Source organism: Drosophila miranda, chromosome XR, assembly GCF_003369915.1.
Source record: "Drosophila miranda strain MSH22 chromosome XR, D.miranda_PacBio2.1, whole genome shotgun sequence".
Lineage (NCBI taxonomy): Eukaryota > Metazoa > Arthropoda > Insecta > Diptera > Drosophilidae > Drosophila > Drosophila miranda.
Genome location: NC_046674.1, coordinates 37,381,954 through 37,400,547, shown reverse-complemented (window position 1 = coordinate 37,400,547; position 18,594 = coordinate 37,381,954). Strand labels below are relative to the sequence as shown.

At 41.4% G+C, this 18,594-nt stretch overlaps 1 protein-coding gene across 25 annotated transcripts in view; it reads right to left on the bottom strand.

Moving 5' to 3' along the window:
- The window catches only part of LOC108160402 (disintegrin and metalloproteinase domain-containing protein 11), a 551,474-nt gene that overhangs the window by 422,972 nt on the left and 109,908 nt on the right, over nt 1-18,594 (bottom strand). For 23 of the 25 annotated variants that reach the window (XR_004471659.1, XM_033387853.1, XM_033387852.1 and 20 more), the window contains one exon: nt 6,255-6,403. Coding sequence is in view for 24 of the 25 variants with exons in the window: in XM_033387853.1 (XP_033243744.1) it covers nt 6,255-6,403 (149 nt within the window). In the remaining variant the exon portion in view is untranslated. The other 2 variants (XM_033387861.1, XM_033387859.1) reach the window with 2 other exon arrangements.

The following is an 18,594-nucleotide window of genomic DNA, read 5'->3' as shown; positions in this document are numbered from 1 at the left end:
CTCCCTATTGTGCACCCATTGCTATGATACCAAAGAAAATATATGCTTCAGGAAAGCAGAAATATCGTATGGTAGTAGATTATAGAAGTCTAAACGAGGTGACAATCAAGGACGAAATACTAGATAAACTAGGTAGGTGCCAATATTTCACAACAATCGATTTAGCTAAGGGATTCCATCAAATTCCTATGGAACCTAGCTCAATCCCAAAAACAGCTTTCTCCACTAAGCATGGTCATTACGAGTTCACTCGTATGCCTTTTGGGCTAACCACTGCCCCCGCCACATTCCAAAGATGCATGAACAATCTGTTAGAAGATTTAATTTTCAAAGATTTCCTTGTGTATCTAGACGACATCATTATCTATTCCACATCATTGGAAGAACATTTGTTGTCTCTTAAAAGGGTCTTTGGAAAGTTGAGAGATGCAAACCTCAAACTTCAAATGGATAAGTGTGACTTCCTGAAGAAAGAAACGGAATTCCTAGGCCATGTAGTAACAACTAACGGCATAGTTCCTAGTCCAAAGAAAATATCCGCTATATTAAACTTCCCAATACCCAATACAACCACAAAAATAAAATCATTCATAGGTTTATGTGGATTTTATAGGAAATTCATTCCCAATTTCGCTAATATAGCAAAACCAATGACACTCAAATTTAAGAAACGAGCAGTCATAGACCCAACCGAGGAAACATACGTCGAGGCCTTCGAAAAGTTGAAAGTACTTATCAGCTCAGACCCCATCCTCGCATTCCCAGATTTCAACAAAATGTTCACGGTAACAACCGATGCAAGTAACATTGCATTAGGAGCGGTGTTGTCGCAAGACCACAAACCAATTTGCTACGCAAGTAGAACCTTGAATGAACATGAAATCAATTATTCAGCAATAGAAAAGGAATTACTAGCTATAGTTTGGGCAACTAAGTATTTCAGATCATACCTGTTTGGTAGAACGTTTGAGATATTAAGTGATCACAAACCCTTGATTTGGTTGAATAACCTCAAGGAACCAAATATGAAGCTACAACGATGGAAGATCAGATTAAATGAATTTGACTTCAAAATAAAATATTTACCAGGAAAGGAGAACCATGTAGCCGATGCGCTATCAAGAGTAAAGATTAACGAAAACCTACTCGGGGAAACCATTAATAGTGATTAATAGTGCAACGGTCCATAGCGCGCAAGAAGATAATACAAATTATATTCCACTTACAGAGCGACCAATCAATTACTATAATAGGCAAATAGAACTGATTAAAGGTAATGAGGATAAAGTAGAAACATCCCACTATTTCCACAAGATACTGATAAAAATCACATATACGGAAATGACAGAGTCATTAGCGAAAGATATAATGAAGGAATATGTGTGTACCAAAAAGAGTGCACTATATTTCCATAATGAAGTAGACTTCCCACTGTTCCAAAGGGCATTCCTGGAGATAATCAGTCCCAATCACTTGACCAAACTGATTAAATTCAGTACCAAACTCATAGATATTCCGAACTACTCCGAATTCAAGGATCAAATATTGAAGAATCATAAAGAGCTACTTTACCCAGGTATCGAAAAGACCACTAATTGGTTTAAAGGAAAATTCTACTACCCCGATTATCAAAAGTTTATCTAAAATATCATCAATGAATGTCCTACGTGCAACGTTGCTAAAACAGAGCATCGTAACACCAATCTAACCTTCGAAATCACCCCTGAAATACAAAATATCAGAGAAAAATATGTCATGGATTTCTATTTGGTAGGCAATCAACAATTCCTATCATGCATTGATGTATATTCTAGATTGGCTACCCTTGTAGAAGTTAAGAGTCGTAAAAGTCATAAAAGTCTTTAACGAAATGGGCAAGCCACAGGGAATTAAAGCCGATAAAGATTCAGCCTTTATGTGCGCAGCATTGCAAGCATGGTTGAATGCGGAAAATGTGAAAATCGAAATCACTGCCAGTAAAAACGGAGTTTCTGATGTAGAACGGCTACATAAAACGATCAATGAAAAATTAAGAAATATTTCAAGCGAGGATAACATAGAGAACAAGCTCACAAAATTCGAGTTAATTCTATACACTTATAACCATAAAACGGTTCATAATACTACAAAAAGATCCCCAGCTGATATCTTCCTGTACGCCGGACTACCAGATTATAACACACAACTGAATAAAGTTAGGAAGATCAATCATTTGAATAACGATAGAATCGACTTTGAAGTAGACACACGCTAAAAGAATGCACCCCTAGTTAAAACAAAAACAACCAATCCGTTCAAAAGAACAGGGGAAATTAGGCAGGTAGACGAAAAGCACTTTGAAGAGAAAAATAGAGGGAGGAAAATCACCCACTATAAAACAAAATTCAAAAGAAAGAAAAAATCTAATAAAAGTAAATATGATAATTGCAGAATACCCGAAGAGAGTACTGGGAGTCCGGAGCTACAACATGATTAAGATTATAATCTTACTAATGTTCACTGTCCTACAGTCTACCGGACAGAATATAGAGATAGATCCCATCAACTCAAGGAATGGATATCTCATATTCAAAACAAATACCATTAACATACCCATTAATTATGAATACCATTATTTAACAATTAATATAACAAGAACAGATGAAACATATCAAAGTTTACTAGAACAGGCAACCCAATTTAATAACGAAATCCAAGTTCAATATTTAGTCGAGAAATTGCAACGTGAATTCAACGGCATAAAAATAGCCAAAAGAAACAAAAGAGGCCTTATAAATGCAGTAGGCACAATATATAAATATCTATTTGGAACGTTAGATCAAGATGATAAAGTCGAATTAGAAGGGAAAATAGACAATCTGGCTAGCCACAGTGTTTAAGCTAACGAATTAAACTTAGTAATTCAAGCAGTAAATTATGGCATAGAAGTTGTCAATAAATTAAAAAAGGATAATGATAGAAATAAGCAACTAGAATTATTAATATTAAACCTTCAACTTTTTACTGAGTACATAGAGGATATTGAATTAGGCATGCAGATCCACGAGAGATCAGAAATATTCCTATAATTAAAATTGTCCCATATCCAGATGAAGACAATAACATTCTCACCGACCTAACGCAAAACAATTATTACGTTCTAGAAAACGAGGTATATGAGAAAGAATCCAAACGAAAAATAAATGACGAATGTATATCAGAAATAGTCAAACAAATAGCAACAAAATGTCCATACACCAAAGCACACCAAAACTTTCAAATAAGTTTCATAGACCCCAATGTATTGTTAACTTGGAAACTACCAAAAACCATATTAAACCAAAATTGCCTAAACCAAGAAATAAAAGTAGAAGGTAACGCATTAATAAAAATACATAATTGCAGTGTACAATTACATGAATTCTTTATATCCAACTCAATACCAGAATTTGCACAAAGCATATACATCAACAATAACGTAACAAAAATTAAACCACTGTCTTATTTGCAAACCAAAGAAATCGTAATAGAAAATACGCGATTAAATAATGTATTACATGTAAGCTTTATACTACTATTTGTCATAATCATAATAGGATTAAGCTACAAATGGTTTAATCTAAGTAAAAGCAATAAGCCTAAAACCGACCCGCACATAAAAACATCCTTAGACGAAGACAAGGAATCCCCAGCAGGCACAGTTTTAGATGCACCTGAACTATATCCAAGGATAATCGCCTGAGGACAGGCTTAAATCTAACGATGGGGGAGTGACATATCTATAGTCCATGCTCCGCATACCCTTATCTATGTCTATTACCCTGCACCCACAATAGTATAAACAATCCGACACCCTCAGCTTAGAACTCCCATAACCAATCTCACGCTCGAAGTGGACCACGCGTAGCCGATAGCCGGCAATGTAAACAAACACCCTATGCTAGAAGTTGAACATAAAACAATAGATGCCGCGTATCCAGCCGCACTAGAATCACGCCACTCTCCAGAGATCAATTACTAATCGATTCTCAAGAACCACGCCATCCTAGCTCACCAATCAGAGGCCCTATTCTCAGCCACCCCCAAGTAATGCAAGACCGATCATACGCAGCGGAAGCCTTTCATCAAAAGCCGCCTTTCCCACATATCGATCGAGTCACGTACTCCATCACCGAAGCCGAAGTCGAAGCCAACGCCTCCGAATCCAAATCCGAATCCCAATCCAAGCATCATAATATAAATAGTCTACATCTAAGGAGGCAAGTGAGTTCTGTTCAAGACAAACGTCAATCGCGACACCGTCGGAGAATTCACCCAAGTTAATTCCGTTCAAGACATCTGACCTCAGTCATCGTCGGGGAAACTAACTAACCATTGTACGCTAAGTTTAAGTGAAATAATAAATCTTTTTTTAAAACTTAAACTCAAGTGTCGCATATTTAACTATTTATATATATATAGTGACATATCCATAACTCTCCACTTCACATACACATTATGTTTATGTCCAATTCACCCACCCCATCCACAAAAGTAACAGGACACCACCGAAGAATCAATAACTGATTCTTCCCACACTCCAGCTAGAGTCCACTAATCTAAACAATGGACCCCATTGTTTCATCAACACCAGAATCACACCACCCTCAAGAAATCGATCCGTTAGAATCATGCCACTCATGAGGACCAATCAGAGCTAGTCATAAAACCAAGGAGTATCACATTCCTAGCTCCCTCATGTAATGCAACACCGATCGCCAGCAACGGATGCCTTTGATCAAAAGCCGTCGCATCCCCAAACATCGGTCCAGGCACGTACGCCACCGACATGAAGATGCAGCCGAGGAAAGCAGCACCCGAGGCCAGAGTCGAGAGAAGGGCTCATGGAAGCTAGCCAACAATAGAGAAATCAGCTCCGTTTGAGACAAGACGTAAAGTTAAGTCGGGGAATTCATTAAAAATCTTGTGACATAAAGATCTTAAGTTGTGAAATAAAATCTTTTTTAAAAACTTAAAATCGTGTTGCGGATATTTAATTATATATATATCGCCAAGTTTTAGTACGGTATGTAAACATTGAATAACATAAAAATAGCCGATTTCCATATGTGTGGTATTTTTATTTGGTTTAGTTCTTTAAAATATATTTAGACTATGTTTTGAATACATGATCAATTAAGTGGCCGCCTCTATTAGAAATTACAAATTGCGCTCTTTTTTCTGCGTTTCCCATTACTTTTTGGAGCATCTGTTATAGCGTTGATTTCGGCACGAATGTTACATCGCGTTCTTTTCGTATAAAGCGATCCGTTTAAGTTTCGAAAACATCTATGTTGAAATCTATCGATTGGGAAATGACAAAGTTATTCGATGTTTATATACCGTAATAAAAGATAGCGCACCCTGTATATATGTATATATACATAAGGGTAAGCGGATATGCAGAAAAGTACGGGTAGGTCTAGATGAAACTGCAAAGTCAATCTGACCCAAAAGAGTTTGGGAGTCAACAATCCCGAGAAGCAGTCTAGACACAAACATTACCCCAAAAAATACTCTGCTATGGTGCAATGAAGGCAGGTCTATAAGATTTAGCGTAGACTAGTACGGTGGCAAGATTCTACCAGAGTCTCAGCTTAGATTACGAGGGCCGAAAATAAAAAATTATTTATGCACTGATTCGATAACACCCTGATGCTCTTTATATTGTATTATATATATTATATATATATATATAATATATTATATATTGTATATTATATATATTATATATATTTTTTTGTGAAAAGGAAAGCCGGAGCCTGGCTGATAATCTTAAAGGAAAGTTCGGTGGGTAAGGTATGGTAAAGGGAGTAAGAAATATGGCATATAACCATAAAAGGTTCATACTGGGTCTTACGTTCGTACGCTTTGATGTGTCTCAATCATACGAATTTTCCATGCGTTTTTTACTTTATCACCTCACCTCACATTCTCCCATAAATCACTTCATATTTCCTTAACAAGCAACTTAGTTAGCTTTTTGAAGAGAGAGACTTTGATGAAAAACTTTTATCAAGAATCATCTTTCTCATAGTTGAATCATAACCGTAAAAGCGAACTTTCGGTTTTTTTAATAAGTTTTCAGATCAAAGTTAATGAAATTATAAGGTTATATTGGTTAAATCAGCTGAGTTACAATTAATATGGCAAAATATCGGGACAAAAGTATATGGAACGATTGACATTTCCACGGAAGTGCACATATGTAATAAATTTTATAATATTTCGCTTACCTTTGAGGGACTGACTTCACGCGTTGATATTCCCATCTTCTCATGATGGCGCAACTGAACAGGATATATTATTTGGTAATAATGTCCGCCGATGCGACGAACCAACTCTTGATTTTGTCTGTATTCCTTAAGTAACCGTTCCACTTCACCTAAAATATAATAAATAAGATAAGGTGAAAGTAAATTTTTTGTTAGGTGGTTTAATTTTAATTGTATTGCTGTCACTATTTCAAAAAACAGATCAAACAAAAGTCCATCATAGATATTGGTTATGACTTAGTGGACTGTATAAACTTTTGAATATTGAGCTTATTTATTTATATTGGTTATTTCATAATGGTGGTTATATTACAAGGTATTTTACATGTACATATGTATATGAATAGCTGGAGGGTCGATGATGCGGCGGTACAAACTATGCTATGAAACCAACCGCACGGTTTCATCTATAAATTTCTACTTACTTCCACTCCACAAAACAAGTCGAGCCAAAAAGGAATGGAAAGATCATGCGATGTGACGATCCAATGCAAAACGGTACACATCGATGTATGCGTGTGCAGTTGCGGGCTTTAGCTATACGTGTGAGAACATTACAGCTATGTTTTGGACACAAGCAATAAAAACACAGCTGTGCGCGCAAAGATAGTTACTTAAGCGGTGCTATACAATCATGTGCATATGAATAGGGCAGTTGTAATATACATGAACATTGAACTAAAACTACGCGGCTGATTTCTCAACAGATATGTACTAAGAATTAAAGTATTTTTTAAATCCCGCGTTTGTTACGCTATTTTAATAATTTTGAGCAAACGAAAGAACAAATTAAATTTAAATTGAATGAAAAATGGAACGTTGTGAGCCACGGCTAGGGCCTGTATGATTTGTATGATTCATTTTCTATGATTGCGTTTTTGGTTTTCTTGTATCTTCAAAATTGTGAATGCCACAGATTTTCGTCCTTTGTGGGGGCAAAAGGTGGCGGTGCAGAATTTTGAAATAAACTCGATTCAGTGTAATATTACAGGAGCCTGCACACACAATTTGGTTGCTCTAGCTCTTATATACATATATAATCTTTGAGAACTAGGCGTCAAACAATACGGACGGACAGACGGATATGGCTATTTCGGCTTGCAGATTTATGCTGATCAAGAGGAGTCGGAAACGCTTCGTTCTACGTAGTGCACACATGCACTTTCACCACAAATCGAATGCTCTTTGAGTATCGGGTATAAAATCGAATTTCTACAACCAAAACTAATTGTTTCCAAGTAGTTAATTTATAGTAAGTTGTAGTTAAAAATTCAGAATTTTTGTTTGTTAATAAGTAATTAATTAATATTTGGAGGTACCATTCTCGTCAACGGGGTAAGGAAACATCGTTTTATTATAAAATAAGTCTCAGGATCGGATGCAGGAAGTAATGTAACTGATTCTTTGTCTTTTTGTTATTTTTAATAATCCCCATACTTTTTTTTTTCCTTCGATCGAAGTCTTCCGATTTCCTTCCTCAATTTAATTAAATTTGAGATCTTGTCCCTAAAAAAAGTGGGGGTACCCGATAAAAAATAGGTGTGCTGATACCACTGTACTCTTATCGACAAAATAGATTACAGAGAAATAAAAAAAAAAACAAAAAAACAATTGGATTAAGATTTAAAAAGATAATACTAGCTATTTAGGACAAAACAAAAAATGTATATGTATACGTTCTGCTGAGTAATTTTGAAATATTTAAAGAAAACGGGGTGACATCTAATAATCGTTTGTAGAAGAAACGAGCACCAAATATAAATATAAAAATAGAAAAACTCTTTAATAGTTAAATTTCCATGCGAAGATCGCATAAAAGACCTACAAAATAATCGAAGGTACTAAAAATATAACTACAAATCGGTCATGTTCAGGACTGCACTTTTACAACAAATTTTCGTTTTGAAAACTAAAAAATTGGTGCTCTGATCAGACGAATAAGGCAACAACTATGCGAAATAGAATACCAAAAAGAACAGACGAGCAAATTTAACAAATAATGCAAATTTGGGTGTGAGCGAGCATGTTGCAATTACGGGCAACTTACAAGAGCCACGAGATGAACGAAATTAACGACGACAATTGGAGCGAAGGAAAATGTTAGACAACGCACACAAAAGCTTCGAGTCTCGCAATCGAGTATGAGCCAGATATTACATATTCCGCTCATCCAAAATTGCTGATTGGTGCTCCAGTTCAAACATGAGTTAGCTGGCAGGTGTTGCGCATCAAGAAAAATGCATATCATGGTCGCAAACAAGCTCTGAGACTTTTAATTTATCGGCCCCCATCTTATGTAATTGCCAGCGCACCCGCGAATGTTTAGAGATACCTCGTTAAACTTGTAAAAGGGATAGAAGGTTTTGACAATTATTCGGATGACAGAGTCATCGGTATAGCACTTTCGGCCGCGGTATGCACGCCGTGCCGGGGTTTATAGAAATTTGTAGTTTCTGGGTGTGGTAGCTGAAATAGAGAGTCTGGTGGTTCAAGGCGTGGATTAAGCAGTAAAAGAAGGGTTTCGTAAAGGTTTTTATAGTTAGTAAAAATATAGAGTTTATTAAGATGCGGGAAAGTGGTAGCAGTTTTCCTTCTGGGTCGACTACGGGGCGCACATTGCTGACTATTGCGTGCTGGCCGTCGGTAGGAGAAGAATCGTTGTGGAGGTTTAGACACACTCTGAGGAGAATAATCCTTGAGGAGGCTTAGACACACTCTTAGGAGAATGAGCGTTGAGAAGGTTTAGACAGTTTGAAGAAAAGAATCGTTGCAGGGCCTAGACACACTCCGAAACTATGAAGGAATCCAGGGGTTTGAAACACTCTGAAGGTAAGAAGGGGGAAATTTATTTGTAGAACACGAGTGTAAAGGTGATCAAGTGATCGAGTGATCAAGATGTGCATAAAAATTACACCAAGCATTTTTCCACGGTTAACTAAGGATGGGAGGTTTACAAATAGCAGTCTACTAGAGTAAGATGGGAGTCTCACACCCGCATCCCAGTTAAGTCCCCGCAGAGCAAAGAGTAAAAAGTTTTTCTGTACTGATTCCATACGGTCCTGGTGTACTTTATACTGAGGGCACCATACACAGGAGTCGTATTCTAAGATCGGACGAACAAGCGAGGTATAGAGAGTCTTTGTTATATAGGGGTCGTCCAATTCCTTTGACCACCTCTTTATAAACCCAAGCACGCCCATGGCCTTATTTACCATGGTAGAAATGTGTTCAGAAAACTTTAACTTGGGGTCTAACATAACACGCAGATCATCCACCAGGGTAATTCTCTCAAGAGAACCACCAAATAGGGTATAGGGAGCCAACAAGGGGCTAGAACGATGAAATGTCATAACTTTGCATTTCGAGGCATTAAGGTGTAACAAGTTTGCACAACACCATGACTGAAAGTTATTGAGATCGGATTGCAAGCGAGAATGAAATGAAATGTCCTTACACTGGACGAACAGTTTACCATCATCCGCATACATAAGTACTCAAGAGTATGTTAATACCGAAGGCAAGTCATTAATTAAGAGTGTGAAGAGTAAGGGACTTAGATGGCTGTCCTGTGGTACTCCCAAAGAAACCTTTACTGGTGAAGAGAGGGAGTTTTTGAAGAGCTCTTTGAGACCTGAAACAAAGATAGCTAGAAATCCATCTCAGGAGGTTGGGCGGAAACCCCAAAAGGTCAAGTTTATGTGCTAGAAGGGAATGGTTTACAGAGTCGAATGCTTTACTGAAGTCGGGTTAAATAACATCCGTCTGTAAGTTACCTTGAAAGCCTTTAATAATGAAAGAGGTAAACTCCAACAAGTTCGTGGTGGTTGATCGCCGCCTTATAAATCCATGCTGAGTTGGAGATATAAGTGACTTGCAGAGATGTTGGAAGTGCGGAGTTAAAACCTTCTCATACATTTTGGGAATAGCGGATAACTTTGCTATACCTCTATAATTTTTTGCATCAGACTTACTACCTTTTTTATGGAGAGGAATTATAAACGATTCCTTCCAGATCGGGGGGAAGCAAGAAGAATCAATGGACAGGGTGAATAGTTTAAGCAAAGGTCCACACAGAGCCTCGGCGCAGTACCGGAGTACACAACCTGGAACCCCGTCTGGACCCGGTGAAAACACCGGCTTAACTAGTCGAAGATCATGAAGTAGAGAACATTCATTTAGCAAGGGACTGAAAATGCCGTTCGACCTTGGTAAACCGTATGGGTACGGATGACCAGAGTAGCTTTCCTCAGTATAGGTGGTTTGGAAGAATTGGGCAAAAAGATCGGCAATTGCCTGATCATTATTTGCCGACGTATTACAAAATGATAGCGAGGATGGGTGTGCGGACGTTCTACGCTTACTGTTTACGAAGCAGTAAAACTGTTTAGGGTCCTGAGAAAAACGTATCCTGCATCGAGATAGGTAGTTCTTATAGCATTGAGCATTAAGAACTGAAAAGTTTGACCGAGCTATTACATAGCGAGAGTGAGCAGTAGGAGAACCAACTTCAAGAAATTTTTTATAAAGTCTTGATTTTAAGTTTTTTAGACTGGACAACTCTCTGGTAAACCAAGGGGGTTTTCCAGATCTAATCGGACAAGAAAGCGGGACACAAGAATCAAAAAATGTGCCAAGAGCATTGTACAAAATGTTTGTGCCTTTTATGATATTAGTGCACAAGTACAAAGCGGACCAATCAAAATCCCTAATGAGGTTATTAAGCTTCGCAAGCTCGGCTTTACGAAAGCAGCGGACACGTTCACATAGCCTACTCGACCGATCCAATACAGTTGGTCCTATATCTAGCGACACCTCGAAAGTAGGATGGTAGGCGTCTTCAGGTATAGTGAGCGGAAGGGCTCGGCTTAACAACACTGAGGTCGGATCCAATACATGGCACAGATCAAGCAATCGACCCAAGGAATTTTTCACATGGTTGACTTGAGACAGGGACAGGTCAAGCAAGCCGTCAACAAAGTCATGTCGTGACATGGGCACTAGGTTTCTAGACTTGTTTACCGAAGTACAAACAGTTCCGGGCAAGTTGAAGTCCCCAAGAACTATCATATGATCTTTATCTGATAGCGAGGAAGAAACAGCGGTTAAAGCGGGCAAGTGCTGCTCATAAATAGATATATCCGAAGAAGGTGGAATATACGAGCAAGTAATGAATATAGCAAAAGCGGGAAGAATCAGTTTTACCCACAGGAATCCCAGTTCCTGTTGAACTTGGACTGTGAAGTGTTCCGACGTGAAGTTAGAGTCCACTGCAATCAGAACCCCTCCTGCACGTCGAGACGAACGGTCCTTTCTAAAAGTTGTGTACAGACCTGCCAAAACCTCGGAACTAAGAATGTCCGGCTTTAACCAGGTTTCAGTAAACACAATAACGTGGGAAGCAAATGCAACACTATCCCGGAAAAGAATGCTGAGCTTACTTGTAAGCCTCTAACATTCTGATAAGTTACTAATAGAGAAGTTAGATTTTTGGAAGGGTGGAAGCAGGACCGGAAGATGAGGAAGAGGAAGTTGAGGGTGGCACACTGGAATGATTTGTAAGAGGTATGGGGGCCTATTCTTCTTCTTAGCCTTAAACTCCTTCACCACCAAATGCTCCGGCCAAAATTTTGCGGAGCAAATGGTGTCAAATTGAGTTGGGGAGATGCTTATCTTAAACGAGGCTATCTCCCTGGCATAAGAGAAGTTACATTTCTCCACCTTTAAGCCCACAGCTTTTATTTTACTTTGAATAAAAGCAATTACATCATTAGATGTGACGTCAAGGGCCAGCCGTGAAACAAAATCTTGTCGTTTTGGGAGTCCCACCAGTGGTTTAGGCACCACAGGCCTAGTACCTGTGGACTGCGGACACCACGGACACGGACCCTGCAGACGTACTTGGGTGCACGTTCTCCGAAGCGATGAATTCTTCTACCGAACCTGCATCGTCAGTAGCTGTCATTGCCCTTGGAGTGGCAAACGAGTTCAGCTGCTGTACACTTGGAGTGTTCGGAGGCAGTTTTTCGGCGGCGCACGGCTGAGTGACGGTTGGCACTTGCAGATCCCGCGGAGTGACCTTTTTACGCCTCGGAGACTCATTCAGCAGTTGCAGACTGCCAAATTAAGACTCCATGGCTAGGAGCCGATCGTACTGCTTTTTAAAGCCAACGATCAGCTCCTTAAAGCCCTTCCGCGTCTGCCTCATAAAAGCCACCATATCATTCTCCACCGCACGGCATGCCTCGCAACTGTAATGCAACCCATTACGTTTGGCTATAACATCACTCACGAGGCCAGAAAATCCAGCGCATTTTGCGTGCACTACGCTGTCGCAGAGCCAGCAGGGGACATTCGGCTGATCGTGGGTGATCTGCTTCTTGCAGGTTTTTTTGGCACAGACCACAGCGTATTCAATTTTTATTATTTATTTATTTAAAAATTTGCAACAAAAAATTTCAAAAACAAATTGGTATCAGATCAATTTGCCAGACAACGCTCAAAGCGGAATAAGTAAAAAAAAGAGCAGGGTGGAGAGCGGTTATAGCAAGAGCTACTAATCAGAGAGCGCTGTTGCTCAGAAAGTTTAAAGAGCGAGAGAGAAAGAACAGTTGTTTGAGTTTGGATAATAGGGAGAGAGTGATAGCTGCAGCAAAGGCTACGAGCGGGCTAAACTCAGCGTGAGCGTACTTACAAAAAACAACATACCAACAAACGAGTAACAAACGCACAGAATTTATATCAAAAATTAAGTTTTTATGAAAACAATAGTCATGCACTCGCGTTAAAGAACAGATTTTTCACTGTGGGTTAAGTGGGGATTTTTATCAAGGTTTATTTTGAAAAACACCGGCGCATTTGCAAAATAAATGGAAAAGAAGCGGAGCGCAAAGCAAAAACACGCCTGGTCACTACGAAAGAGAACGAACGAATTTGAATATAAATTTCAAGCGCTGGGCGTCATACATCTCAGCACCCTCTCGCGAGGTAGCATTTTGTCGCGATGGGGGGTTACTAGGCAAAAGGTATCCGAGAGCGATGGCGTCGGCAGCTTATGCTATCGGAAAGGCCACCCAATCCGGTAAGGTCAAAGGGGAGCACCGAGGGTTAAAATAGCTCACCCCCTGGCGGTAGGGTCGAACGAACTTTGTCGTCAAACAGAGGTGAAGGCGGCGGAGAAGATAATGACGGACGACGCTCAAGTACAAAACAGGCTCATGACGGGATACAAATTGTCGGTTAATTCCTTCCGGAAGCTTTTCCAGCGATCCCCCCGATACGCTGACCGCGAGGGAGCGAAGCACAAAAACAATGTACGGAGGTTCGACGGCTGAAAGGAGCCGCAGTCTATCGAAGAGCAAACCCCCACGAGCGCACCCGGGGTGGCGACAGCGAAGGACCAACCTTGAACTTTAACGTCAGCAGTAGGAGCCACGGAAACGAAGATGGGCATTGAGGGTCTGCGAAAGCACTGGGGAGACCGGGGAAAAAGAACACCAGGGAGCAGAAGAGAAAGACCACACCGCAAATGCGGATCGCGGCGTGCCAAGGTTCAAGCGACAGAGGACGGATGACTCCACAAAAGTTTCCGAGACGAAGCTTCCTAGCATTGGATCAACGCCTGAGCTGCAGTTAGCGATCATCGACCGTGGTCAACCTGCGGGAAAGATCTTAGACTCAAACTGGTTTACGGCAGAAACGGCTATCCTGGGTGCCTGCGCACTGATAACTCATTTGTCTGAAAGTTCAAGGGTTTTAACGAGTTTCTCAAAACAACTGTTCAAAGCTTTGGTGAACTTTGGCCAGGAGCGGTACTCAGCATTGTCTCCACGGATTACGTTGTTAGGAGAACGATCACGAAGGTTTGGAGCTTGTTTCGTGATAGGGAACGAGCTTAATGTGGACCTGACGGTGACACTATGAGAGAGGAAGAACGGGAAAAGCCTTTACCTAGCCGCCGCATACTTGCCATATGAGGAAGAAGATCCACCTTAGGAGAATGTCAGAACCGTCAGACAGGGAAGAAGAAAACGACACTCCCCTGATGCGAACTCCCACCTCTTGGGAAGTACGGGTACGAATTCTAGGGAGAGTCGTTCTTCAAGTACCGGGTAGACAACCCCACCTTCTGTAACAGGAACCGTGTAAAAATTATAGACCCTGGCCGCAGTCAGGGACTTTTTCACCATCATTTTTACCATGTTACTTTCGGAAAAATTCAAAATACAGTACAACATAAAATGGGAAAAAGAGGGTGACGGCGTACCACCAAGCGGATCCGCTTCTCTAAAACCGTAAAAAGGGTGCTACCTACCCCCGGAAGGGGACATGCTTCATGCTGAAACTGGCATGTTCGCCCCTACTACCATGGCTGAAGAAAATATTTAATGGACACCTCCTAACTGGGCACGTACCCAAAGGGAGGGAAGTGAGAGTGGCCTTCAGTCCCAAGGCTAGGGACCACATCTCACCATCTCACGTCTCACTTCAGACCCATCAGCTTTTCAACGTTCTTGTTGAACAGCGGACAGCAACGGACAGCGTTTTCAGGAGTAGAACAATAAATGTGAATCTCGGCTCCTCCTCGTCAAGGAAGACGGTTACACTCGACTCCAAACTCTCGTGGATCATTAACACTGTTCCCTGAACTGCACTGTACACCTGTAGAAATACCTTCAGACAAAGGTGGAACCTATAACCACACATCATCCACTGAATGTATACAGCGATGATACAACCCATTTTGATATACATTTTGTATTACAGTTTAAAGATATAGGAGACTGAAAACATTAAATCTCATCTAGAAAACCTTCGTAGGGTCGAACAAACAAGATACTGAAAATCAATCACTAAAGGCACGAGATGAACGAAATTACCAACGACAATAAAAGCAGAGACAGAAAAAACAGGCAGACAAAACCAATAAGCGCCTCAAGAGTTTACATCTCCTTCGTTTGTGCTGTTTCGAACATCTCTGAGCGAAGCCTGACTATTACTATTAGATCGACCTGACATACTGGATTTACGAATTGGTTACACTATCCTCGTTTTAGAGAAGTTTCTAATACCCTCGTTCTGGCGTCTACACGCATTTACAGGAATTTAATATACCCGCTTACTCTTGGAGTAAGAAGTTTAAAAAATAGTCTCGATATTCAAATCACCAAATTTGTTTGCCTTTTTGTGGAGATAATGTTTTTTATCCCCAATCGGCCGACTAATTATTTCGAATTAAATAAAACTCGGCGCAGAAATAAAATTACGATATGTTCTTTAATGCGTGACATCCAAATTGCAAGTGTGGCTTGCCTGCCCTTTACATTGCCGCTCCGATCGCTAAGCGCAGCTTCGCTCGGCCGACGTCGGTAGGCAGACGCAAAGCGGAGATAGCGAAGAGCGAGCTGGCAGAGAGCGTTTAGCAGGGCAAGCAAGCGCAAAGCTTTAACAAACAAATGAGTGACATAGACATAAGTAACAAACAAAATAAGCGGCTGAGGGCCAAGAATTAGGTGCTATTTGGCAAGCAGCTAATCGGCTGGGTTCTGCTCCGAACATTCACCCCCCGTTGGAAGGCAAAGGCTTTCAACAGATCCATCCTGAAGGGGCAGAACCGCTATTTTTCCAACGGCCCTCTTGAAGATGCTTGCTTGGGCGCAGCTGGCGGCTACGCTGGGATGATCGTCGAACGCAGCAATCGGCGCTTCTTTACGAAGGCGGCTTGTCGTGATTACGTCTTGATCATCGGGAACCTCTGTAATTGCATAGAATGGCAGGAAATTTGGCAATGTAGAAACTGTTGAAAGTTGAATTTCATTTGGCGTGGATATGTAGGTTTTTAATATATGGAAAAGTTCGCGCTGCAGTTCCTGATTCTCCGATCGCAGTTTTTCCACTTGCACCTGGCACTCGAGCAGCTGCTTCCTGCATTGCTGCTCTAAGTTTTGGTACTCCAGCGTTGTGGGTCGAAAATCGTCAATAGAGATGCACGAGGAATTTTCAAAAGCGGCTAAAGCTGCACGCTTATTCTCCGAGCTATCAATGCTTCCTGATACTATCCAACCAAGTTTAGTCTCCTGCAATGTTGGCAATTGGGCTGATAGTCGAATCTGTCCGACGCACATTAAATCGAAGAACAAACCAGAACCTATCAACAGATCGATACGTTGGGGCTTGGAGAAATTAGGATCAGCTAGTTTTAGATTATTCGGCATTGGCCAATCCTTTGCGTCTACGCCGAAGTTAGGCTGCATTTCCGTAATTGAGTTGGTGACAATTGCAGCGAAGGAAGCTCGATAGCTTGCGTCTTGGGATTGTACAACTATATGTACAGACTTGCTCGAAGGTAGAATGGAATCTCCGATTCCAGAGATGTGAACATAAGACGAGCAATGATCCAACTGCAACTGATCAGCAAGTCTAGATGTTACAAAGTTTGCCTGTGATGCAGAATCCAAAATGGCACGACATGGGATAAGTGCTCCATAACGATCTGTTACATGGACGAGGGCAGTAGGTAGCAACACGTTCTGGCTAGGCTGAGATTTCTGGATCGAGGGGGAGGGCTAGAACACCCGCTTGCTAGAAGCACAGTCGCGGCCTCTTGCTGGATCGATTCCTCGGCCGGTGAAGAGGAAGATGAAGCACCAGTTCCCGATGGAATGTGGAGTAGCGTGTGATGTTTGGCCTGGCAATGCCTGCAAAGTCCTGACCTGCACCTCTGCAATTCATGGCCTTTGTTGAGGCAGTTCAAACACAAGCGGCTCTTCTTTGCTTCTTTGTATCGTTCAAACGCAGAGAGATTCAGGAATGCCTGACATCTAGATATGTAATGCTCGGAGGAATTGCAATGGTTACATATGGGGTTAGGATGGTCGTTACTGGAGGTGATAAGGGTGACAGGATTGTCTTCTCCCACCTGTTGACTAGGACTTGTTGCCATGGCTGATCCCAAATTCTCCAGCATCCGACATCTCGCTTCCAAAAATGAGGCCATGCTTGACCACCGAGGCAATCCTGACGTCGGCAAGTTCTCTTCCCATTTCTCCTTTGTTTTGTGGTCCAGTTTCGTGCCTATGATGAAGATCAGCAACCCATCCGAAATTTCCTGCGGGGTCGCCAAGGTCTGAAGTGCACGCAAGTGCGAATTGATTTTGTCGCTGAGCGCGCGCAAGCCGATAGCTGAGCCCTTCTCCACCCCTTGCAGCCCGAAAATAGCCTTGACGTGTGCCTGAAAATGTAACAGTTTATTATCGAATCGCAACATTAGCAAAGTCAACGCCTTGTCGTAATTCTCCTCAGAAAGTTCCAAGGAATGAATCGTATCCAGCGCAGCACCATCTAGACATCCACGAAGATATTGGAGTTTTTCGATGATTGGTATACGATGGTCTTTGTGCACCATTGTCGAGAACATCGAGTGGAATTCTGGCCAATCCATGTAGCTCCCCCCGAATCGCGGAAGCTGCAACTGGGGCATTCGAGAACGGCCTATACTATTATAGGCGAACAACGACGAATTCCCCTCGAGAGTATGCTGAGCCGTTGAATTGGCAACATTTACCGTGCGAGCAGCCATCAACTCCCGCGACAGCCTGGACCTAACCTTGACATAAACATTCGAAAAGTCCAGCCGGGCATCATGGGCTAACTGCAGGAAATCCAGCCTTTCAAGGCTCGTTTGAGCGGCATCGAAATCCGCATTCATTCGCTCGATTTGCTCTAAGCGAGCTTGAAGTTCTGCCTCATCTAACTCGGCAAGCTCATCCTTGGTGAGAAAGCGATCCATGGCCTTTAGTTGGCGCGCGATGGACTCGGCCTTGTGCTTGTAGAAATCTACATCACTCGGCATTGCTGCGTTCGCGACATTGGTAGGCTCAGGTGCTGCCATGTTGAGGTTTTAAAAGAGTCACTCAGCACGACCGAAAAAGACACCCTGTATACGTATAAACGTGGGAACCGAAAGCAAAGGGATTACAGCTAATGCCTTTAGCTGTGCGGCTGTGCGAGCTGTCCGATTCCGCTTTGTACTCCGCTTGTGTGTATTAGTGAGTTCGCTGCACTGCCTACCGCACTGCACTGACCGAATTGTCGCGACAGAGAAATTAATAGCCAGCAATGCGTGTATGTAGGTGTATGTAAGTGTGTTTTAGCACCGAATTGTGCTTAACCGCCGAAAATTTGCTAGGGCTAACGATTGTCGATCGCGAATGATTTTTAATTGACACTGCAACTCAGAGATCACGTCGGGGTCACCAAATTTTATGTGGAGATAATGTTTTTTATCCCCAATCGGCCGACTAAT